This window comes from Coturnix japonica, chromosome 2 (genome assembly GCF_001577835.2).
Source record: "Coturnix japonica isolate 7356 chromosome 2, Coturnix japonica 2.1, whole genome shotgun sequence".
Lineage (NCBI taxonomy): Eukaryota > Metazoa > Chordata > Aves > Galliformes > Phasianidae > Coturnix > Coturnix japonica.
In genome coordinates this window covers 95703943-95730365 of record NC_029517.1, presented here as the reverse complement: position 1 = coordinate 95730365, position 26423 = coordinate 95703943, and the positions used below count along the sequence as shown (strand labels likewise).

Genomic DNA, 26423 nt, shown 5'->3' with positions numbered 1-26423 from the left:
CGGGGTGTCCCAGCGTCGTTCCCGGGCCGGGCATTACCGAAAAGGGAAGGAGGAGAGGAAAAAAAAAAAAAAAGTAATTAAAGTCGCCGTTGCCGCCCGCGGTCCCACCCTCCCCACCGGCCGACTCCTCGGGCAGACGGGAGGGGACAGAGGGAGACGGCCCGCCGCAGGGACACGCACTCCTCGCCGCTGCCCCGCCGAGCAGCATGGCCCGCACAGCCCCCCGCTTCGTCCTCGGCCTCTTGGTGAGTGCGGTGGCCCGGAGTCGCTCCGCGCCGTTCCGCGGGTGCGCAGCGAAGCGAAGCGTGTAAGGGGTGGGAGGGGGGCGCAGGGTGCGGATCTGTGCGCGGCCGAGGTGCTGGTTGCGGGCAGGCGGTGGAAAACGGTGCTTCGTTTGATCGCCAATATCCCGAGCTGTTGTCCCGCTGCCGTGGGGCGCATTGAGCCCCTCGGAGTGGTCCGTTGGGCTGGTGCCGAGTTTCCTGTACCTTGGATTAATTGTATTTATATTAGCGCGCTGCTAATACAAATAATAAGGCCTTTGTCGGGGATAATCGAGGAGATGCTCTTTTTCTTTTAATTTCCTTTTATTTTTTTCCCTTACCACGCATCACTGCTGTGGCCAGAAGCAGGCATTAATACTTTGAGCCTGGAAAAAAGATATTCGGTAGCACCAGAGCACTGAATTTATTACTTTTGTGTCATTAGATATGTGTATTTCAATGGGAGTGCTACTATTGCAGACATGCTGTGCGTTCCTGCTTTTGCTGCAATATTCATATTAAATCTCACTGAAATGTGGGTGAGTTTTACTCATCCTGCTAATTAGAAAGAAAACAAAATTCGCCTGTCACATAAGGGAGAGAAAGGCTGCACACACCCTAACCCCAAAAGCTGCTGAAGTGTCTTCTTTGTATGAAGTGAAAGGACGTGGTAGCTGTTTTGTACTTGTATTTCCTATCTGTCTTATCATTTCAACTTCTTTAGCCCTTTGGTAGCTCTTTGGATGAGTGTCAGACTGTCCCAGCGTTACAGTTTAAATGTTACTTATCACTGATTCTGAAAATATCTTAAAACAATGTAATAAGGTTATGTGACTTTAGTAATGTAAAAATTAGCGCGGTGTCTGTTGGGACGGAGTTTTACCAAATATTTCTTAATAAGGAAAATGCCAACTAAGAGTGTTTTATATATGCATATTTTTATGTCTCTGTGTATACACATGTGTGTATGTATATATGTGTGTACACACACACACACACACATATATATATATATATGAAACAGCACGAACAACTTTATGATGCAGACGCAGCATTTAAATTGCTTTAATGCAATGCTTGCACTCCCCATTTCAATTTAATTTTTCAGCTAATCTTAGTTTTTCTAAGGTTTGCTAATGCCTTAAAGATTTTTCAAGTATTTTTATTTAAATACTAATAAGAAAGAAGTCGTTTTCAGAATTACCATTGGCTGTTTTCTTCTCTATACTTTTAATCCTAAAGATCTTTTTGGTAGACTCTCCTTTTTACCACACTTTCATCCTGGAAGAAAGAATGTACTTTAAAGGCAGAATACATTTATTTACATTCTTCTCTTTAAAAGGCTGTGTAATTTATTTTATTTTATTTTATTTTATTTTATTTTATTTATTTTATTTTTTATTACAACTTTAAATGTGGATAAAAACTAGATCATTTATATATATGTATATAAAAATCTGAAGTTGGGGCTGAATTACTCTGTGCTGAGGAATATCTTTGTACTTTGATATGATCCCGGTAAGGAGATCTGGTTATCTGCTCCTTGGTTAACAGCAAGCCATTTGAATTTTGAGGAGGATCCCATTTTGTAACAGGTTATATGGGAGTGGTCTGCTGTCATCCACAGCGTTTTATTTATGTCGTATCTAATTGCTGAAGCGAGATTTAACCAGCTGAGAATGCGCTTTGAAGATGCAAAACGAGATGTGTTGTCATGTGGGCTTAATAAGACGCTTCTCCCTTTAATGTTCGGCATCACCATGACTCCTCTGAGTTAGGGCTGGTTCACCTTTAATGCTCAGAGGCTTTGGCCCTAAATTGACCGAGAGTGCTGCTGGGGAAAGTGTATTGCAGAGCTGTATTTTATATTTACAGGAAATTGATTGCATAGGCGACGTCTCCTAGTCTTAAGGGAAGCTTTGCTGTTGATGTCAGTGCCGTGTTTTTTGGGAAAACACCACCAATGGTGGACAGATGCAGAGCCTGGTCTTGTTCCAGTGCTCTGCATGCTGTGCTGCCTGGCGACTGACGGCTGCTTTCTGGACCATCTTAACTGCTTGTCTTTCAAAAAACAAAGTGACAACAAACACAACTTGAGCAACAGTAGTTATTATTCAAAATATCATGTAGTTTTTTTCCCCCCTAATTTTTAATTTGTTTTTATTTTAGGTATTGAGCTTGTGCTGTGATGCTTGCAAGAAAGTCACTTTTCATGTTCCCTCCGTGCTTGAGGCTGACACGTTGGTTGGCAGAGGTGAGAAGCTGCAGGCGTCCATCGTAGCAGTGCAACATGGCCTCTTTTCTAGTGATGCTGTTAATACTGCAGGAGTGTGTCTTTTATTTAATGGAATGAATGGATGACTGCACAGCCAGTTGAACAGCTGGATCAGCCGTTTTTGTGGAGGATACGCCCTGTATTTGTTACGGGTTTGAACACTAGCTCTGGGCACCCATTTGACTTGTGCTTAAATAGCTCTTGTCAGCTTTCAGCGTGCATTTTAAAACTAAAATGACATTTAGTGCTTTCAGAATTCTGAGGCTTAGTATTCAGATCTCTGGCTTAATGTTCCACAGTGCACCCATAACCCACAGAGTCGTTTGAAGAAGACAGTAATTATTTGGATAATAGGAAGGGAGAAAAGAGAACAAAACCCACACAACCCAAGAGCCCCAAAGCCGCTTGTGTGTGACCAGAGTGAAATAGGGCTGTGACATCTCAGCTCTGCTGGGCTGCTCAGGGCACATGAGGAAATGAGTTGCGGAGGAATCCTGCATGTACACTCCATTGGGATGGTGCGCCTGGTCTTGGTTTAAGACAGTGTGCAGGGGATGGTGATTCATAGGGGAGACTGAACAATACACCACTCTCCTTTTTATTCAGTATTCAACAGGCAGCTTTTGAAGGTGTGTCTTGGCAGCTGCTACATTCATTGCTGATTGAGACTGAATTTGGGGCTTCAGAGGTGCTCTGTGTCAGTCCCAGGGTAACAGAGGTGCATGCTCCAAACCTGCAACCCCCATCCATATTCTACAGTAGGATCAAATGCAGTACACTTGTAATTCGTCTCAGTGCCGCTGCTTAGAAAATCTAGTTTTAAAAGTGAAAGTACATTGACCTTACTGTTAGATTATACAATGAAAGGATGAGACAGTTTAAATGTTTTCTATGTTTTTGGTGTTTATATTTAAATAAATTAAACTTGATTTAAAAGTAAGCTTCACATTGTTACAGTGCTGTGAAAGAAATTGTGTAACACTGACCTTAAACTATTTTTTCCCCCCCAAACTAGGAGTGGAATGCTTGAATGGCATTCTTTGTACCTTTATTGGGAGGGTAATTGTAGCATTGTAGCATGACAATAAATTAAGTCAGGATTTTCTTCATTGAAAAGAAGGTTTTGTATCTTTCTGACTTAAGCTATATATATGAGACACTATAAAGGAAAGATCCCACAAGGCAACAGCATGCTGAACATAATGCTGTTTCATATAATCATCATAAACAAAATACCCATTCTGTTATTTTCTTTGCAATAAGCAGCACTATGATGCACTTTAAACAAGGTGGTGATAATTCTGCTCAGAACTAAATTTTCTCTTTATAGATTTACAAGGGAGTGGAGTTATGTTGCAACACTGTAGAAACGCTATGAAACGTTTAAATAAGTAGTTAAATGAAGGACTTGGTAAGGAGGAGGAAAAGAGACGTGTTTAAAAGTATGCTTTCCATGAAATTAATTTTATTTAAAATATCACCTATGTATGTAGGGTGAAATTTTGAATTTGGTCTAGTCTTAGAATTTTATAGCTGTAAAAAAACTCAGTCCACTGTGATACAGTTGAAGATTTATTGAGGCATGCTGATACATAGTTCTCTCCATCTTAAAACTTTTTGGTCAAAACAAAACAAAGCCCCACCAAACCCAAACTATTTTATTTTGGCACTTGCTAAGAGGGAAAAAGTATTTGATTCTAAAACATAACACTAACACCTCCATGTGTGTTACAAAGTTGCTTTATCTAGCACTTAGGTCTCTGCCCTATATCCTTTTTCAGTGTGCCAAATCAATCTTACTTAGTGCTTTGATGTTATTTAGGTTAATTATGGCTATCCTGATTTTGCCTTCCACCCCCCAACTGTTGTGAAGAATTACTATCTGGTGAACCGATTTTAGTGAAGTGTATTACACTTTAAGCCACAAATTTACAGCAAATGCTTTAAGCGTACCTGAGAAGCGTGCTAAGATTACCTGACGCTTCCTGTCAACTGCATGGGATTCTGTCTTGTAAATATTAATAAACTGTTCATCCATCATTTGTTCTAGAGTTAGCGTGTATCTCTCTCATCAGTCTGCCTCATAATTTAAAGACCTTTGTCCTCCCAAGGCGTCTAAATCACATAGACCCAGTCAGTGCTTTCCTCCTGAGGGCAAATCTTCCAAGGAATAATATCTCTGATGGGAATTTGCATTAGTTAATATCTTCACTGATTATGTGAGGGATGGAGCACAAGAGAAATGTAATACCCACTGATCCACTAATGAACGTGTCTGCAGTGTTTGTTGCATTTGAATGTATTAGTTTGTCTCTTGTTGCTTCAAGAATCCCACCAGTGTAGTAGTATCTTTTTGAGAAATGAATCACCCATTTCCTTTACAGAGTACTTTCATAAGCACAGTAGTGGAAATTTGTGTGAACACATTCAAAGAGAAGTGCATGGATGCGTTCTGGAGTCTATATTTGTACTGCTTAAATGCCAAATGATGTAATTTTTAAAGAGAATGTGTGTCAGTAAATTTTAATTAGGGAATGATTTTTCTCTTTGAGATTGTTTCCCTGTTTGAGTTATTGTCTGAATCTTTTTTTTTTCTTGCAGTTAATTTAAATGAGTGCCTTCAGTCTGCAGAACACATCAGTTCCAGTGATGAGAATTTCAAAGTCCTGGAAGATGGTTCCGTGTATACAACATCTGCTGTCTCTTTATCTGATGAGAAAAGGACTTTTACTGTATTACTTAAAGATCTTCAAGAACACGTAGAAAAGAAAATACTTATTGACTTGGAGACAGATGAAAAAAAGGTGGGCCTCTAATTCCAAGGTACCTGCCTTGTTTGGGTGTGATTGTACAAAGAATGGTTTTGTGTTGGGTAGCTGTAATTAGAATTTCAGAATTCAAATAATCAGGCAACACACTCTACACTATGGTGTGTATTTGTGGCAGTTGTCGATTAAATCTGCAGACATCCTGCTTGAAAGAGAGGATGCTAACAAGGAGCTTAAAAAGGAATGTCAAGAATCTTAAAAGCTGTGTTTGAGGCATTCCGGCAGATCCTGTTTGCAGTGAAAGAAAATCCTCTTGGATTACTGTCACACGTATAATCAGAAATAGAGATCTTAGAAAAATGGATAGCCAGTGTGGAAAAATGGGGTGGATGTGTAGGAAAAGTGTTATGAAAGTTAAGCAAAAGTGTACAGTTATATGGATACATTCTTACTTGTCATTTTGACCTGCGCGCAGAAGTCTAGGCATGCTAGAGATACAATTCTCAAGCGAACCAAGAGACGATGGGGCCCAATTCCTTCTGTTATGATAGAGAATTCACTTGGACCTTTCCCACTACAAATTCAGCAGGTACATTTTATACAGATCTTAATTTTACAGTGCAACTTCCTTTTATGTGTTTATTGTGATGCATGAAGAACAGAAGCGAGCACTCTTGTATTGTCCACTGAGACTATTCCTCTTCCTTCTCAGTCTTGCTTTGTTTTATGTTTCTTGAGATCCTGTAGCTGAAATAACTTGTGGCTGTAGTAGTAACTGAAGGCGTGCTACAGTTGTAAAAAGCAGGGGGGCATACTATGACAGGAGAGCGCTTCTGCTTGGAAATCAATTTATCTATGAAGTGTGTAATTTAAACAGGAAAAACTCCACAAAAATCCTATAACGTTGCTTAGAAGATTTAGTAGATGCAGGGAAGATAAAATTTTGTCCGATTTTATATTTTCTGGAGTTTGGAGAAAATGTCTGTAGAATTTAAGACTAAACATGGGCTGTGTGTTATTAGGAAAGGAACAGACAGTATGAAAACAAGTAGACATGAAAGAGAAATACAAGCACTATAGTTATCATTAATGCATCTAGCCTTCTCTAGATTACAGAATGACTGGTAGCAGTTACATATGAGTGTAATAACAGAGTCTGTACAGAGAGAGCTATCATTCTACTAATCTTATCTGCCTAACTTCTGGCTTTCAGTAGATAAGGGAAGTATTTGGGGAGGGGGTTGTTTGTAAATAGAGAACTGCTGATGTTACATCCTTTCTGCTTCTAGTATGAAGTGCAGAAGCTATTTAAATTGGCGTGTTCCTGGACTAAGCTTTTGGTTGCTTTCTTTTTCCTTTTTGTTCGCTTTTTCTTCACTAATTAAAAGTCATATTCTCAGTGAATGCACTGAAACTAAAATCTTTAGAGCAGAGACAGAAATAAGAAGCCAGCTACATATGAATGTATATAAATGCATAGAAATAGTAATTGTCAGAATTCAATTTTTTTCTACTCATGCTCCTATTTCTTTAATTGTTCGATGATGATAAATGTTTGAGTTTGGATTAACTACCTGTCCCCATGCACACCCCTTATAAAGGAAGGCAGTTACAAGTCAGTCTGTTTCCCTAGTCAGAAAAGCCTAAGCTGCTAAAGAAAATAAATAAACTGAGTTTTATTTTTGTCACTGAAAACTTCTCCTTCTGCAAATGTGATTGTAGAAAGGGGAAGAAAGTATTAGAGTGTTGCTGCTGTTTTACCCTGTGCTTAAAAATGTGTTCTTTGTAGGTCCAGTCAGATACGGCTCAGAACTACACCATTTATTATTCTGCAAGTGGACCGGGAATTGATCAAGATCCAAAGGGCTTGTTTTACATAGAAAGAGAAACTGGAAACATCTTTGCTACTCGTGCAGTAGACCGTGAGCAATATCCAAGTTTTCAGGTACTGGGCTCCAGAATGTAAATACAGTTACATCTTTTATTTCTATAGTGTGTGTTTGAAAGCTGGGTTACAGGGGAGACATGGAGAAGACAGGATCTATAATCAGCTGTCTGTTCAGAGTGGTGTGTCTAGTGTTGGAGAGATGAAACAGATGACAAACACAGAAATAGCTGGTTATTCAGATCTTGAGAGTAGCTTTGCTTTTCACTGCCTAGGCTCTAATTACAGCATAGTTGCAGTGAGCTATTGGATTTGCATTGCTTCTAGGAAGTTTGAAGTCATCCCGGAGTTTTTCAAGGAGAGTTGAAAAGGTCTGCATAGAAAACAAATTGTGACAAATTCCAGACGGCTCTGTTTTTGAGCTCACTGTTTCATTAACAGGGTAGAGTGCTCTCTCTACTGGCTGAGAAGTGTAAGAAGGCAGCTAGTAGAAATAACAGTGCAACTAAAATATGTTGTAGTGGACAGATAGTTTTGCTGCTTTTCTTGATTGTGTTCTAAATAGCAATAATTATATCTGAATTTTTAGAAATGCTGAAGTTGTTTCAATGATACCTGAAAAATTGTGTTGAAAAGACTTGGAAGAGATGCTTGACAAATTTGGGGTGGGGAAAGTGACTCAAATATTGCTAGTGAGGGAAATTAAAAATGGAAAGATGGGGAAATTGTTCAAGTTTTTGTGTTGCTGTCACTTCCCCTTCCAGGTGGCTGGTCTTGAGGGCACATTTGGAATGCTGCATTTCTTTTTGTTGACTCCTGCAATGAGCTGAAAGTGTAATACTGCTTCATGGTGCTTAAGCTGAATTACTGAATTTCTGTCTTACAGATCATTTGCTTTGCAAGCACTCCAGATGGTTATTCACCGGAGGTACCCCTCGTTCATACAATCAAAATAGAGGATGACAATGATAATGCTCCGTATTTTACACAGGATGTTTTTGAGTTTTGTGTTCCTGAAAACTCCAAGCCTGGTAAGAATTGCTTCAAACTGATCAACAAAGCATCAGTCAAATACATAGTAATGCACTGTTTAGTCCAGTTCAGTGGGATTTCTTAGTATCTTTACAGCAAAGACTGAATTTTCAAAGTGCACCTCAAAATTTTTTTAATGATCAGAAATTCCAAAATACCATTTAAAAAAAAAAAAAAAAGTGAAAAGTAACGTGTCAAAGATTTTTTTTTTTTTAAGTGAGATAATTCAGTATTCTTTAAACAGTATAATAAATTCAGAAGACATCTTTAAAATGTATCCACAATAAACTGCCTCTTTTAAGCACTTTGATTGTGAAGACCAGAGCAGTGCAACAATTTTAAAAGACAATTTTAAACAACTAAGTTGGTGGTATTCTAAGGTGTGGAATCCTTTTGTTTAAGATTACAACATGTGTCCAAAGTTTTGAATTAAAGTAGGGCACTTTCTGTCTGGGCAGCGGAAGATCATAGAATCATAGAATTCCCAAGATTGGAAAAGACCTGCAAGGTCACCTAGTCCAGCTGCCCACCTACCATAAATATTTCCTTACTAAACCCTGTCTCTTAGTACCACATCTGAATGTTTCTTGGAAACACATTAAAGGCTTTTTTGCACCCATACTCATAGAAGGGCAGGGTTTTGCCTGTTGCTGAATTCAGATGTTACAGAGAAGAAAAGCAAGAAAAAAAGCTGGCCACAGAGAAGGAATGGGAAAGAAGTGCTTTGCCATTCCCTGCTATATCCTAGACTGGGTGTATAGAGTGAGGAGTGTCTGACTTAATTCACAGAGAAGGCAGTATCTTCACATTCATCAGTGATATTTAATTCTCTGAGCTCTTCTGCTTTCAGCTGCGTGAGTTATGGGTTAACAGTGAAGTCCAGAAGCACACAAACTGGGGAAGCAACATACCCCAAGGTGCAGAACTGCAGTTTGGACTGTCAGAAATTGCTGAACTTCCTCTTCAGCTGTATATGGGATGTTCAGTTAGAAGTAGCTGAAATCTAGACTGTTTACATTTCTTTTGATTGTTCTTTTGTCAATAATGGCAACATTGTTTGAGCAGGAAAAAGAAATAAAAGATTAAAATAGACCATTTTACACTATTATCATATTTTCCATACTATTTACACTGTTTTCAACACCACTTATATTTAAACCTAACAGACAATAGCTGTTTTTACCAATCTAAAATAGAAATACCTCTTCAAGCAATGTTTGCCTAATTGTAGATTTTTTTTTTCTTCTGTAAATTAAAATTGCTATATTGTGTTCACAGGTGTAATTGTTGGAACAGTGACCGCAGAGGACAGAGATGAGCCATATACTTTGCATACTACTTTGAAATACCGTATTGTGTCACAGACTCCTTCAGTAACTTCAGCATTTTCTTTGCATGGTGACACAGGTGTCATTACTGTTTCATCGTCGCAGCTGGACAGAGAGGTGATGTTTCCTGAAGTAGTGCACACATTTTGCTTCAATCCCTAGCATGAGAACGAACAGATAAAGTATTTATGTTACCTTTTTCTTTGTCTACAAGTTTCTATCTAAGTCTTCTACTGCTCTCCAACACTGAAGAGCTGACTGGATTCTTACTCTTTCTCTGTTTGCGAATTGCATGACTGCTCTTTCCTCCTAGTGAAGCTCCACGTGGGACACTCCCTGCTTCTTTACAGGGAAGATGAACTAATTTTACTGCATGTAGCCTGTCATCTTGCACTCAACAGAAACATCTCCAATTTGAAAAATCTAAACAGTAATGCAGTGTTTCCCGACAACAAACAAAGGAAAAACCCCTTTTGTTGTTGTGACCGATTTGAGAGAAATAAGCTTAATGAAAAGTAACCACAGACTGAAAGCGCTGGAAATGTGGGTGAACACTCTGCAGGGGAGAGTGAAACAGATAAGGGCACATTATTTGAGTTCTACAAGTTATCAGACACTGGAAAGCAAAGGCATTTGTGGATGTTCTGGAGAGCTTTATTTGATACAAGATATGGCTTACACTTTCTAACAGATGTTGAACTCAGTGCTGCTCAGTACTATTTTACTTATTTTCCTTCTGGAACAGTAGGGAAAATGCTCTAGACACAGCCCTGTCCCCTGCAAAATATAGCAGTGTACACTGGAGCTGAGTTGCGGAACAGGAATAAAACATTAATTTCTGTTGTGTGTAGCTGTTAAAATAATAATAATCAAACTTCTGTTTACTTTTCAGCTGGTATCCACGTACACTTTATTAATTGAAGTGAGAGATATGGGAGGTGAACCTTTTGGTTTGTGCACAACAGGAACAGCTGTCATAAAGATTGAAGATACAAATGACAATGCGCCAACTTTTAAACAGTTGCAAGTAAGTCTTCATAAATTAAGTGACTGTAAAGGGTGAAGAAGTTATTTTTATCACCTTTCTGATTTTCCCAGTGAATGCTTCTTCAAGTATGCAGCATGGACCTTTGTGAATGCCATATTGGTTGTTACATTGTTTGGTAATTAGACCTGCTGCTGTATTAGTTTTTGTGAGTTAGTGGTCTTATATGACCACTGGGAGAAAGCTGACATGACTAATTCACTTCTGTAATGAACGATCACAGAAATCTTGTAATTTAATCATACTATGATTTTGTGGGTTTTTTTTTTTGTTTGTTTGTTTGTTGTTTTTTTTTTTTTAAGGGGTGGAGGTACAGATTAACCCCTGAGCATTTTCATGACCCCATTACCATTGACCAGCCTCTAAATGACTACTCGTGTTAATGTCAATGAAGTAGATGTCATTTCATTGTCTTCCCTTCTTCATTCACATTTTAACATAAACAATTTTGAGTAGAGATGTATTTTGCCTTTCAAGTTCTTATGATTAGTTTATATATATATCCATGTATAGTATATATATAGATATATATGCATAATATATATATGTGTGTATACACATATATAAAAATTATTTAACCTGTGGCATTTTTAAAATGCCATTCTTAATTACACCGTACAGAGATGAGCATCTGTAGCTGATGTAACTTGAGAACTGTGCTCATATTCCTTTTCCTGGAAGGAGAATTCCAGACTTTACACCATTGATAGCTGGGAGTAAGAGAGGAGCTATGCTGGCAGGAAAGGATTCCTGTTTCGGTCAGCATGTGAGGGAGGTGTGGGGGAAGTACATTAATGCACTGAAGTGAAATAAGCCATTGCACCAGCGTGGTAAATTGGCTCTTTAAGTTTAAGTGCAGTATTGTGGTCTAAAGTTTTAAATACAGTGTTGTTCACTCCTGAATTGTGGGGTGGTGTTCTATGATTTAAATTTAACTGTTTTTCTTTTGATAACTGCAAGTATGAAACGCAAGTGGAAGAAAACAGAGTGAATGTAGACATCCTGAGAATTTCTGCTGTTGATGCTGATGAGTTTGGAGCACCTGGCTCCACAGCTGTGTATGAAATTATAAGAGGAAATGATGACCACACCTTTGAAATTACGACAGACAGAAACACAAATGAAGGAATTTTGTGTGTTGTTAAGGTAAGTAAAAATGGGACTTGTAAAGTATCATTTTAATTTTCAGGTGTTGCTTTTAAAATCAGTAATGTATAACTCAGAATACTTGTGTGTGTGCAGAATTCTGTGTTTCACCATCTAGCAGAGCATAGTGACTTTTCCTGGTCCCGCGGTTTCAGCTGTTGAGACGAAGGAGTGTAACTGAGGAATGTTTCATGGACAGGGTTTTAACAGAAGTGAGAGTGTGTGTGATCAGGGGAGTAAGGAACACCTCCTCCAGCCATCTTCCTTCTGGGAGCTGATCAAATTTACTCTCTTTAGTTAAAATTTTCCAGGCCTTCTTTTTCGGAGTAGGAAGTATAGGTCTGCTTTCCTGGGGTGCAGATGTGAGAAGTTTTGCTCTGCCTGTACTCCCTTTGGCTTTTAGTGTCTGTCGTCTGTAAGAGCTGTGCAATGACAGGTAACATCTAAGGAGCAAAGAGAGCTAATATTAATATTTGAAGGTGTAAGTGGTAAGAGTAGAGAAGCTATTGTGCTTTTTTTTGTTGCTGATAACCATTAAAGTTTATCATTTGGGTTGTTAGAGTTATGGTACTATCATTAGGTTGCAGTTGGACTTTGATCTTTGAGGTCTTTTCCAACCTAGCAATTCTATGAATCTATGATAAAGCCATGCCTGTAATTTCTTGTATGTAGTATAGTTCTGTAGTAGACCAGAGTGTATTATAACTTCAGGATATAAATAACTTTATTAACAGCATAAGATGTTCTTGGTGAATGTATCTGAAGAATTACATTTGTAGATACTTACTTATCAGCCCTACAAATTAAGGCATATTTGCAGCATATGATGTCTTACTGGGAAACGAATGTAGGTGCTGGTATAAAGCGTGATTGACTTGTGCTGGTATGAAAATATGGCCAGTTAGGTGTAGGAGGAGAAAGTCCTTCCACATATCTCGTTCATATTTCAATTCTGTTGTTAATTCTCTAGCAGAATATTCATCTACATATGTACAGTGATGCCAATTTCCTTATTAGGGACTGTTTTGCATGTTCTTTTCTTTGATAAACTCAGAACATGTCTTGTTTTATGGTTAATTGTTGATATCTTGTCTGTTTACTGTGTCTCAAGCTGGATGTTCCAGAGTGCTACCTGATTTCTTTTGTAAATAAGAATGGCAGAGTTTTACTTAATAATAATTATGAGAAAAGAATTCCAAGTTTTATATTGGTTTGAAGTGGGAGGGAGGAGGGAGAAAAAGTGTGTGCGTGTGTTTGTATATATATATATAATATATATATATATATATACGTGTGTATATGTGTATCTGTGTTTCAGGGGCTGGATTATGAAAGTGCCAAGCAAAGGATCCTTGTGATTGCAGTCAACAATGAGGCACCCTACATGCTGGCACCACATTCACAACAAGTTGTTCAGAGCACCTGCACTGTTACAGTGAATGTCCTAGACATAGATGAGGGGCCAGTGTTTAAACCCTGCTTCTTCCGCATGGACGCTAGTGAATGTGATGACATTGGGACAAGTATTGGGAAATATCTAGCAGAAGATCCAGAAACTGGAAATAGTGAAGGCATCTGGTATGAAACAGTGTTGTCTGCTAGTTTATTTGGAGTAAAGCAAGGAGGGCTGTGGGAAGGGGGAATATTCACATGTCTGTGTATATAAGTACATGCATTTGTGTAGGCATGTGTGTATATGTAAATATACACACGTGTGTATTTGAGATCTTCAGCTAAACATGAAAATTATTCTTAACAGCTACAAAATACCACCTGGACAGTGTAACTGGGTCAATATTGATGAAAAATCAGGTGAAGTCAGAACTGTTAGAGTCTTGGACCGAGATCTAGGAGAAGTGAAACGTGGTGAATGCAATATCACAGTCCTCGCAATAGACAGAAGTGAGTACTGAACGTTGTCATCTTCATTTGTAGTTTGTAGAAGAATTTCTTGTGCAAATTTAACATAGCTACAGCTACAGTGACTCAGACCAGATGTGCACTTAGTTTTCTTACTTTTGGGATGGTTTTATCAAATGCTTAGGTAATATTATAACCTTTATACATCCAATGGCAGGATTTATTTTTTAGCCTTTCTGTGCTAAAACATCAGCTAGAATAAAAAAACGTACTTTGAGAAGTTGCTTTACAGCTAGGTATCATAACTTTCCCTAAAGCTTGGATCTTAAAATTACATGTGAACTACACCAATTTAAATTGCTTTGGGATTCTATTGTATGTAAAGTAAGCAAAACTTTTAAGAAGTAAATTTGATATAATTTCTGTATTATATAATGTATAATATAATATATAATGTATTGATATAATTTCTGTAACACTTGTACAAGCACTGACTAATCTTAGGTTAGAAAGAAATCAGATTAGGATGGATAGATTCAGTTCTTACATGTAGGTTTTGTTGATAAAGTGCACATCATAGCTGAAAGAAGCATACTGTTTCTGAAAGTGTTTTTCCAGGGGAGGGAGAATTCAGTTGTAGGGAAGCATATTTTCCTTCCAGGAGCAAAAATACTGGAAGCCTTCCCTTTCTGCTTTTGTCTCCCAATTTGCCATAGCCTCCTTTTCTTTGTTTCTTTCACCCTTCTTTTCTCATCTTCCTGTTATAGCAATATATTTGCTCACATAAGATGCCTGTGAACAATGGAATAAATTCACACACACAAAACATGGAACTTTAGGACATTTTAATTTGATAATACTCTTTCTGTTTGTACCAATACACACTGGTGCAATTAACTATGACCAGATTACACAGCTGAAGATAAGCAATTTTCAAAGCAAGTCAAGAAACTTCTGTATGGGATCCTAAACTATATAAAATGATGCACTTCATCTTAAAGGAGTCTATAATTCAGATTTTTATTTTTATATTTTTCCAGTGCAGACTTGACTTGAAAAATTGTCCTGTCTTACTCATCCACGAGAGAGGACAAACTTGCAGTTGCAGACCTTTTTCTACATGTTCCATCTTTACTTTTTCTTTACCCACTGGAGGATAGCACACAAATGACACTGACTGTGTCAGTTTTTTTCTCTGTAACCAGAAAATACAAGTTCTTTGCCAATCCTGACACCTTGGTTTATTCCATTTAGCAGTTTTCAGCAGAATGATCCGTTGTATGATCAGCCAAGCAAAGATGTGAAGTGGCCAAAAAAAAAGCTATGAGAAAGCCCTCTCTGCTTTAGACCAAATCTGTATCTGCTTTCCACTTTACTTCTTAGCTTGGCTGTTACAGTTAATGATACTTCGTTGTGCAGATTAGGACTAGAAATAAAGAAAGGACTGAATATTAATATTAAATAGTAAAATAATTATTTTTATCTCTTAGATGGCAAAACAGGCACTGGAACCCTTCAAGTTGTCATCCAGCCTTGTGACAGGAGTTATCCACGAATTATTACAACTGACTATATAATGTGCAGAGACAGAAAACCAATCTGCCTCAGTGCAGGGGATGGAGATGAGACTTCTTACAGCATGCCCTTAGTCTATCGCATGACTGACCGTAGCTTGGGTTCCATGTGGAAGATAACACGGCACAATGGTATGTTGGGCCTTTTTTCTCAGTTTTATTTTGTCCTTCAGCCGTGGCCACTGGCCACTTATTTTGCTAAGCAGAGCAGCAGACTAGATGGATTTTACTTACCACTGAATATGGTTATTCTCATGGGATATAGCAACAAAATCAAAGAATGGAGGGGATATTAACTGAGATTTTAGTTAACTTTTTCCAATTACCGGATGTCCTTTTAATAAATGTTTGTTCTGCTGACAGTGTTTGCTAACAAACCTAAACAACATTATTTATCGTAGTGAACTGGGTTAACTTCACAGTTTTAAGTTAAATGTTTTTAGGAGGATATATAAGGTTTTGCTTTTCAATTCTAACATTTAGAAGGTGTGGAAAGTATAAATTCTTCAGAATATCACATTCTGCATGTAGTTCAGTGTCAATACATCAAAGCTAGCTTTAAACTAATTAATATGGATTTGGCACTGGCTTTTTGTGTTTGCAGCCTGGATGCGGCAGTGGGATTTCAAATACTGTTAAAACTGTATCTTGTTTTGCATTTATTTGTTTGTTTGTTTATTTTTGCAGAAAAGTCGGTGTATCTTTCACCAAGGGGTGATATTCCTTTTGGAACATACACTATTCCTGTCAGCGTGTCTGATAGTTCAGGAAGGTCGGGAATCAGTGAAATTACAGTTAACTACTGTGACTGTGTTACTCCAAGTGATTGCGGAGCTGCTCGTAGTGCTGGGAGTGTTACTCTTGGTGTATGGGCCATCCTTGCAATGATCTTGGGATCACTGCTATTGCTGTGTAAGTACTCTTTTTATTTTACCAAATGCAAAACACTTTGTCTGCTCAGACCTGATTCAGGCATCTTTACATGTCTCTTGTGTAACTCTAAGCAGTATTTTACTGCATGTGCTTTGTCTATATCAATACCAAAGACTTCTAGCTCTCATCTTGTAGTTCATGTGTGTGTATTTTTGCCTACTATTCTTTTAAGTACACCTTGTGCATGATGTTCTATGTGTTCATGTTAGCAAGATCAAAAAACAACATTTTAACCAAAAGGGGGTGGGGTTTCTAGCAATTACCGGATCCTGCTGTCAGGTGAGTATTGCAGTTTGTTCATGTGAAGGTTTACAGCTGACTTTGGCATGTACGTTTCTATTTGTAGGAATTCTGAAATCAATTTCCTACCTTTTTTAGTAGTCTTTAATGCATCCTGGATTAAATCATAGAGTCTGAGACACTGCTTAACAAGAAGTTTTACAGGAGCCGGTGTAATGTTGAAGGACAAGTTAGGTATTTCCATAGCACACTAAACCCTTGAGTATGTTTTGTGTTACTGAAGTTGCTTATGGATGAAGATTTTGAGGAAGTCGGTATTGTTGTTAACCAGTGAGATGGCCTCACTGTTACATATTGCTGTCACAAAGTTCTTGGTTTTTTTCTTTTTACCAGATTCTGGTGTAGGCCGACTGGCATCATCTCACTTTTAATGATGTGGGGACATGCTATAGTACCAAATGACTCAAAGTGCATTTTTTTTTCCCATTAGTGGACAACTTGCCTTGCCCCTTCTCTATTTCAGCTAGCTGTTCTTACTTAGATACAACACTTGGACCTGCCCACTTGTTTGAGGTCAGATAGTTCCATGTTTTATCATTCAGGTCAAACTCCTGAACTCATGACTCAGCCAGGAGTGAATTGTCAGATGTTGGGATGCAGAGTAGGGGAACAGCATGAGATGTTGACTTACTTTTTGTCATTGCCCCTTGACTGCACACTGCCAAGAAGTACTTGTTTTATTGTGGTTAGATTTTGCCCAGTGTAGCCTGCGCTCTGTGATTTTATAGTTATCTTCACATCTGCCAACACTAGGAGGTGACCCACTAGAATCACTGGTGCAGATCTTGCTGATAGCTGCAACTGCTATATGAGCTTCAAAGTGGCTCCTGGGCAATTTCCATAGAAGCTTATACATTTAGAGAGGATTGCTCTGTGAACAGTTAGGCAGAACTGATTTATTCTTCATGGTTTTCCTTATTCTTAAGCTAAAAACTGAAAAGAGGTGCCTTCTGAATGAAATATTTAGGTCTTTGTTTTGAGGGAGATTTAGTTGCTCACAATTCATCTGTACAGAATTATTTTAGTCTGAGTCTTACACATAATATTTCTATAAGAATAGTAAGCTGAATTCAAGGTATCAAGTAAGATCGCTCTTATACTGATAACTGTAGCATACTTGGAATCTTTCAGGATTCCTGTCATCCTTTCTGTGAAGCTGAACTTTCTGATACTGGGACCTTCAGCCTATGTATTTCCTTATGACATAATTTGACATACACAAGAATTGTGTGCTGTACAATGTTCTCATAGAGGCATAAGACATGATTTTTCAACTAGATTTTGTTTTTGTATTATACTAATGTGAAATGTTGCGGACTGTTTACGTAAAGCTAGCATTTATTCTGGGGAAACCAAAATACATTTTGCAGTTCAATGCTATGCTGAAAAATTTATGTAATACTTGAAAAACAGTGTGTATTTGTATACTTTTGAGTCTAGGTCTTTTCAAACACAATATTATTTTTCAGTGATTCATGATACATAAGCATTTAGGCTAACACAACAAAATTTGCTTTCAAACAGAAGTAAATAACTGTTTTGAGGTAAACTTCATAGCATCTTTCTCACTTACTTCTTTGCAGTAATCCTAATTACAATTTGTGGCTGCTGTGGTGCTGGCGTAATGCACAGGCAAGTGACTGATGATTGCGCTAATCACAACTTAATTATTTCAAATACAGAAGCTCCAGGAGAAGAAGTGATGGTAAGCTGTCTATTTACTTCAATGTAGAAACATGTAATGATGCCATTGTATTTCAGTCTGAGTAAAGACCTATTAGCAAATAAGTGATTTAATAATGGAAAATAAGTAATGAACACAGGGATCATTCATATGCTTTGATATTTTACAAAAATTTGTAAATTCTTACTTCATTTAGAAGTTATTAGCACTGTATACATTTAAGATAAATACTGGGTTTTATTGCAGAAACTACTTCATGACCACTAAACGTTTCTTCCAAACTTTAACTGTTGGGTTGGAAGTTACAGGTGAATATTATCATCTGCCACTTGCAAAAACGAGATTAGATAGGAATTTACTCTTTTGTCCATGTTGAATGTATGCAAAACATTGTTGCTGTTCCTTGGAAAAGGAATTTTAAATTTATCGTGTAGTCATTGTGAGTAATCATCTCCCTTCTCTTCTGTCCCCCACCAATGAAAAGATTTCTTTAAAAACCACTGAGCTTACTTAACATGAAAACCAAGAAAATCTCTCCTAATGATGACAGATGTTAATTCTGCTACTGCTTAAAAAATACAACATAGTGTATAATTTCTGTGATTACACACTAGTTGTTTCTTTCTTTTCTGTGTGGTATAGAACTTTATAAATAAAACAGAATGAACTTCTTTATATGACTGTATACCTGATCCAATGAATTACAGGTGGTTGACTTTGCAAACCAAACATTTAATGTAATATTGTAAGAAACTAACATTTGGGTTATAGTGCATCTTTCATCAGGATAAAAATTGATTTGTGGGGTCCAGTATCATACTTAACTACAGATTTCCCTCCTATCTTAAGATCTTTCTGTGAAGACCACTTATTGATCTTTATAGACTTCTAATGATAGCTTATTGTTCAAAATGTCACTGTGCAAAATTGAGCACTTCAGTTTTTAGCATAGAGAGTTTCTGATTGCTGTCTTGTCTTTTGAGTTTAAAAAATACAGTAAAAATGATTATGAAAACAAAGGTTTCTCCACTATTAATATCTTTTATTAGGATCACAACATAATTCCTCTACAAACTACTGATCAAGTAGGATGTGGAATAAAAACAGGAGATCAACAAACATTCGAAATGGTAAAAGGAAGAGGGCATACCCTGGAATCAGTCAGAGGAGGAGGTGGACATCAGACGCTGGGGTCAGTCAAAGAAGGAGGAGGACAGGCTATGGTGGACACATGTAGATACTCCTACTCAGAATGGCATAATTTCACACATCCTCGTTTAGGAGAAGTAAGTATTCCAACACTGGTTTCCTAGAGTGCAGTTTGTGATCAGTGCATGTAGTCTTCTCAGAAAAGGCATTTGGGCTAGGAAGCTCTTTGGTTTTGTCTTGTTTTGCTTCCTTGCTTTTCTTTTCTTTTGCTTGTCTGAGTACTGTTTTAGAATATTGCTCTCATATATTTTGAGACATAAGCATGAATGACTTTCTTTTCTTGGCTTAAATTGTAAGAAGCATGCTGTTTTTCAATTAGATCATTTAACTTCACTGATTATATTACTTAACCTTTTACGAGTTTATTTTTGTTAATTTGTTTGCTTTGATTCTAACTTGTTTGTGCTAACTTAAGCCATGATATTTATCTTAGCAGTGGTGTAGGAATGTATGTACAACATTCAAAATGTAGTTACTCCGTGCTTTGGGGATCAAAAGCTCACTACTAGACTAACTACTACTGTGTATCAGTTCTTCAGTTTTGATCGGATTTTATTTGTCTGACTGGTTATTTAAACAGGTTCTTCCTCTTGTCTTGTTGCATACTTAAATAGTAGAAATGATTTCTTTATTAATATTTATATTTTATAATCTTAATGATATAGACCATTCATGTGCATTTTTTGTATGTAGGAATCCATTAGAGGACACACTCTGATTAAAAATTAATCAATGAAAGGTAAATCAAAAGAAAAATTATTTTTCTGCAATCTTTTTAGAATAACAATTTAAGAAAATAATAATGTGTTCTCTTCCTATGCAGAAGGTGCATCTATGCAGACAGGATGAAGAACAGAAACATTCTGAAGATTATCTCCTTTCATATAACTATGAAGGAAAAGGATCCTTGGCTGGCTCTGTAGGCTGCTGCAGTGATCAGCATGAAGAAGAGGCACTTGACTTCTTAGATCAGCTGGAGCCCAAGTTTAGGACATTGGCAGAAACATGTATAAAAAGATAAACAAGTCTTCCATGGTGCTGAAAAAAATTGTAAATAAGTGGCTGTCCTACTTTTGTGATATTAGGTGCTTTGGAATTGGATGCAACAGATTCTTTCGCCTCTTGCTTTCTGGGGCAAAGGTTTATCAAAATTAATTTAGCAGTGAGAATGTAAGTAACACATTAAATGTACGACTTTTTTTTTTTTTTTTTATACCTACAAGACATCAAAAGTAAGGGATTCAGAACATTTTTTCTTTAGATTACGTGCATAGAGTAATACTGTTTTCTATTTAGTTTATACTTCCTATTCTTTGTGGGTGCTTGAAATACAAAACTTAGTGCTGTTAATGATTGTTTCATCCTGGATTTTATTTTTTTTTGTTTTTTTTTCCTGCTTTGGAGAAGGAAAACTTTTATCTCTGTTTCTTTGTTTTCTTATAGATCTGTAGAAATAAAACCAAAAGCATTACTGGTGGATATCAAGTGCCTTGTTAATTTTTAATGTATGAACCAATCATATGTGAGCTACAAAACACTTTCTCATGTTAAAATAAAAAAATACCGATGACTACACTGGAAAATTTTATATTTTGATTGAAAGTTAAATATATATATTGTATATATGTAAAATAATATTCAAAAATATATTTTTCTCCTAATGGGTTACTACCCATCAAACGTGCTATCCCAAGGGATTGATGGCAACAACACATAGGATATCAGCATTGTATGCGCATATATATTTTTCTTTTAAGGAAATAAGAAATTTAAAAAAAATAATAATCAGAAAACAAGGGGTAACTATTGTACTTTAAATGAATGCAAGACAATTCTCATGTTTACTTGATAGAAGTTTGTACCTCAGTTTCTTGTGAGTTTTAATGTACCATTACAGAAATGAACATTGCCAAGAGTTTTGTCCGGCATAGTTACCTTCTTTACTCCTCTAGTTGTGGACATCATGAGACTCTCTTTGTGTAAATAGAACTGGCAGAAGATCCAGCCCGAGTGGTCTGAACATGTACTCGTTAATAATGTGTTTTAGAGAAGCACTATTTCAGATGTAAAGGTATACTGCGATAAAGAGTCTGTTCAAAGTGCATTATGTGGTGGTTGTAGAGGTGTGCATTCTTACAATTCTCTGGCAGAGATCATCTGAATCCCACTCGTTTTTTTAAGAAATATGCATACAAATAAGTGATATGTTTTGCATGTACTTGTATCTTGAATTTGTAATACGTATGGTAAATGACAGTAATCTAAGTGTTGTCATAAGCTATTTCTGGAATTCCTGCTTCCTAGGTTTTGTAAATTCTTAATATTTGCACTCCTGGTTAAGTTATATGTCCTCTGCACTCTGGGAATTCTTTTGTGCCGTGAAAGAATGTCTTCCTGTCTATGAGTAAGACAAACTTCATGCAATTATTTATCTCTTTTTTTGTAATTCTGCTTTTAGCATTTGCTCCATAAACAAATGTCTTAGATACTTTTAAAAATTTACTATAGTTTATTATCTAAGAAGGAATTACTTTGTACCAACAAAGAGTCACATTGCTATGAATTCCAGTGTGCAGCTGCTGCTGATTTTGAGTGATTGTGGTTTGTTCTTCAGATTATGGTCAGTGAAAACCCATAATAATATAAGTTAAGTTCTAAAATAATACTTTTAAATTCTGTCTCATGCTCTAAAGGGGCTTCAGGCAATTTCTGGTGAGAATGAGCTTGTTAATTACATTAAATATATTTCAGTGTTATTTCAAATTGGAGATGAACTACAACCGCTGCCAGTGAGTGATAGGAGTGACAGTCACCAACAGCAGAATTTTAGATGAGAACCATGATGTCCAGAACTTGATTAAAAAAGAAAAAAAAAAAAAAAGTTAACGTTACTCATGCAAACATTACTTTTCCTTATCAGTTATATAAATGGGTTTTGCTATACGTTATCTATGGTTAGGCAGATCTGTGGCTGGTATAAGTCAGGATAGCACTGCTGATGTCAGTGGAGCTGTGTTGATTGATTCCTGGTGAAGATCTTATCTCCTAGTGATGTTCTCACTTTCTGTCTTGCGTCTTCATTTATTAGCTATACACTTAAGGTGATGTTAATATCCTTCCCTTTCTCCCCTTTTATTGTTATTTTTATTATTTTTTCATTATATATGCATCCTATAATTCAGGATGTGACCTAGGATAAATAAAGAAATACACTCTTTGAAAATTACTTTTGGGGTGGGACAGAGAAACCTAGAAATAATTTCTGTTCTCATAAAATATACTAGTAGTGTTACTTGAAAAGAATGGACCAAATTTATCTGAACTTGAATTGACTTCCATGGTTGGTAACTTCAGAGTTAAAGTAATAACTTATTGAAAGTAAAACAATGTGTTCTACTCTAATTTACATTAAAGATATATATGTTTTTTCTTTTACATTTCAACAAATGTAATAGGTTATTCCAAGTGAATTAACTAAACTGAACAGACTGTTTCTGTAAAACAAAGTGTAGAAAGGTAATTGAGATGCCTCAGAATGTTAGCTGTAAAATGTTTTCGGTGTATGTTTTAATCATAGTAGTATATGATTATAGTATCATATACTATATAGTAATCATCCAGACTTAGTATGTTGCATTAACGTTTACAAATCCTGATTTACCAAATAATATTTGTATAAAACGTACAAATGAAATATTTTAAACTGTATAAATCCACTGGTTGTTATTGTCTTGGATCACATTAAAAATTATGAAAATTTGTTTTATTCAACTAGATCACACCCAAACTACCTAGTTGTGCAAGCAATGACATTGTTTTACTATTTTGTACAACAGTGAGCAGTAAATTTTTGCAAAATAAAAGGAACTTCCACAGAAAGAGTTCATTTCTTATGCTGTTTTATATCATAAGCTGGCCAGTTGTTTTGTGGGCCTTATTCCATTAGGCTCTACCGGGAACATCTTTGAAGCGGCCAAAGTCTACTCTCCTGAAGTGTAGGTCTGTTGTTTTTCACCCTATTATCAGGATCCTGAACTGTGCCATCTTATCACTGCAGCTAAGGGTGTCTGTGATTTTCACATACGCAGTGAGCATCGTCTTGCTTGTGAAAATGAAATTCGGCAAAGCACCTCACTGTCATCTCGATCTCTTTTGTCAGGAAGTTGTAATTGATTCCTCCAGGAATTTTCCACATTGCTTCTGTCTTCCTTTCTGTTGCCCTCTAGCTCCTTATCAAGGTGGTCAAATACCATGTGCACCAGATCAGTGTCTGTGAAGCTGCTTTTAAGCTATCTGTAGAAGGTCTCATCCACTTATTCCCAGCTCAGTGACCCTCACCAGGCACCCACTGCATAATCTCCCATAGCATCTACTCTTTAATTCTTAATCACAAGTTCTCAATTGACAGCATTAAGCAAGACAGGAGTTTGGGTTGGCAGATGGGTACTTTCATCCACTGCAGCAGGAAGTTTCCCATTACTGTTATTTTTTCTTCCAGGTTCTCCTGTATGGCTAAAGGTCTGTCAAGACTATGCTTGACCTGAAAGCATACCCTGTTTTCTCCAGTGAGAAAGTATACTTACTGAGGCAGTGAGCTTGCCTCAGTACTCATCTGCTCTCAGTATTCAGGCAGTTGATGAGTTTCAGATCGTCTTCATGCTTCTGTTGCTCCTTCTTCCAGCTCTGGGTCATCCAGTGCTATTGATTTTATTGGGAGGAGCAGCATCTCCTCCCAATATAGGGTCTCTGTGCATCACTGAGCAATGCTGGTCATACCCACAAAAGGGAAGCTGTTACATTCATGGTGCTGAATACACCATGCTGGTACACTTGAACTTGGGAAAACCTTGGGATCTACTAAAGAAAATGAGCCCAAAACTGAGTTAACTGAGTTAATCAGTGATCCTGAGTCTATACTTAAGCTTCTCAATGCAAATGGAGTTCAAAGTCTTCTACTGATAGCTGGTTCTTGTTTTTCCTCCCAGATTTAATGATTTTCCTATGGGAATACGAAGGGGACAAACAATTCCTTTATCAGAATATGCTATTCTTGTTCTTTTAATTCTATACAGCATTCTCTGAAGTTTTAGTTATTGTTAAATAAATAATTAATAAATAACAAATAATTAAAAACACATTACTAGAACAGCAATGTACTTCAGATGAAAAGGGCACCAACTTGTCTAACATAGTTAGACTTACATGGAAAATGAAGTCTGTCTTGTGTCATGGTTCTTTCTTTAGCCTTAAAGCATTAATAGATATGTGTTTCTAGGAGGAGATGTGTCTGCTTTCCAGTGTAGTGTGGTTGATTTCTACTCAAGTATTAATTGACTATTATTCTTTAGTGCATCCATTGGAGTAGGCATTATGTGAAACTTTAAGTGGAACTACATGAGTATTAACACAAACCTCTTTAATAATCTCTAAGGGCTTCATATAAATGTATGACATTAAATATCAGACACATAGAGTAGGATTATGGGTTGAAGTCAGATTTGCCAGGTGAGCAACCCAATGCAAGTAGATCTACAGAAGCAATGTATCATTTTGCACAGTTCTCAAGCCTTTGTCTTGTGTTGGGTGGAACATGTAAAAAGCACTATACATGATGGCTTTCTGTCAGTAAGTATCTTAAAGAAATCTGTAAGCTGTAACTACCATCTTCAGATGGCTTGGAACTGACACTGGAATTTATGTTCAAGTTCTGAGAACAATTTGTTCTGCTCTCTGAGCACAGCTTCCTCCCACTAATTTAAAACTTGGCCTCTTTAGCTCTATCCTCCAGGTTCCTCTCTTATCCTAGTTTTCCCTTCTCTCTTGCTTTGTTCTCAGTCCTTGCCCCAGGACATGTCTCTGTGTAAGCATCATCACTCCCTGAAGTTTTGTTTTATACTTATTTATTTATTTTCATATGTTAAGCTTCCCTGTTGCAGTTTATCCTCTCTTTTTCTTGAATTCCAGTCTGGCCCCTGTGCCAACTGCATCTGAGTGGGCTGCCTGCACACCAGGAAAGGCAATGCAGAGAGTGTAAGGAAGAAGCAAAGAACTTAGCAGTGAGCATCTAAAATGCTTAAGTGAGGTAATTATCCTGCAGTGAATTCATGATTAGCAAAAATTTAGAATCTTAGAACCATAGAATGGTTTGGGTTGAAAGGGACCTTCAAGGTCATCCACTTCCAACCCCCTGCTGTAGGCAGGGACACCTCCCTCTATACCAGGTTGCTCAAAGCCCCATCCAGCCTGGCCTTGATTGCTTCCATGGAGGGGGCATCCACAGCCACACTGAGCAACTTGTTCTGGTTTCTCATAGCATCTGTTTAGAGTTTTGGTCGTGTGAATTTTAAACTGGAGATAAAGGCCTCTGGTTGATTGGATGAGTCTCACCTGTGTATCTTTGGTTCCAGGAGCCATGGTTACTCTGACAACTGAAAGTCCTGGTCAACCTTGAACACTTTTAGGTGAATTATTCTTCATAAAGATAATTGTTTACAGAAAGTTACAAGTGACAGGTACCAGAACTCTTAAGCAGGTCAGCAGTGGGTGCGAGGAGATAATTTTATATTTTTATTATCACTTTCTATGGAAGCATTATACTTTTGAGCTAAAAGTAAGAAATCAACTGGGGGAAAAAAAAGTCAGCCTCCGCCTGATCCCCAACAATTTAGCTTTTTGATCTTAATCTGTTGAAATTATTCCGAGTAACTGAAAGCAGTCTTGGGCAAACAAGGAAACATTGTGCAACATTTTAAATACAGGTAATTTTGCCGGGTTAACCTGTAATTAAAACATTCCAAATAACTACAATCAAGCCACTACAAACTTATCACATAAATGCTTTAACAGATCAAATAGACCCATAAAGACCAAAGTCTTTCTTCCTACTTTGAGGAGGCTATAATTTGAGCAGATCAAGGAGTATGGAGTTATGCTCCACCTCTGCTCTGGAACACAAAAGCAGCTGGCAACACTTCCTTACCACTCTAACATCGCCCTTAGATCACCTCATAACTTGGTTTTGTTTTGTACACAGCTCACACTGTCACTACCTCAGTAACAAAAAGGAAAAAACTCAGCAAACAAAGAAATCCTTTAGGCAATTTTTCTGAATATTGATTCAG

General features: G+C 37.2%; 1 protein-coding gene across 2 annotated transcripts; it reads left to right on the top strand.

The window, feature by feature from the left end:
- Window positions 1-9: 9 nt before the first annotated feature.
- On the top strand, window positions 10-23073 carry LOC107310130 (desmocollin-2-like). Of its 2 annotated transcripts, XM_015855494.2 has the most exons (17): window positions 10-245; window positions 2433-2517; window positions 5140-5342; window positions 5782-5895; window positions 7096-7251; window positions 8078-8222; window positions 9502-9668; window positions 10444-10578; window positions 11557-11742; window positions 13061-13320; window positions 13502-13644; window positions 15093-15308; window positions 15864-16088; window positions 17993-18114; window positions 19143-19379; window positions 19996-20041; window positions 20126-20214. In XM_015855494.2, the coding sequence occupies exons 1-16, from the start codon at window positions 207-209 to the stop codon at window positions 20029-20031; spliced, it is 2469 nt and encodes an 822-aa protein (XP_015710980.1). In that variant the 5' UTR covers window positions 10-206; the 3' UTR covers window positions 20032-20041; window positions 20126-20214. The 2 variants fall into 2 exon arrangements, with proteins under 2 accessions (XP_015710980.1, XP_015710979.1); XM_015855493.2 differs by lacking the exon at window positions 19996-20041 and having other exon boundaries at window positions 12-245; window positions 20126-23073.
- Window positions 23074-26423: the final 3350 nt, after the last annotated feature.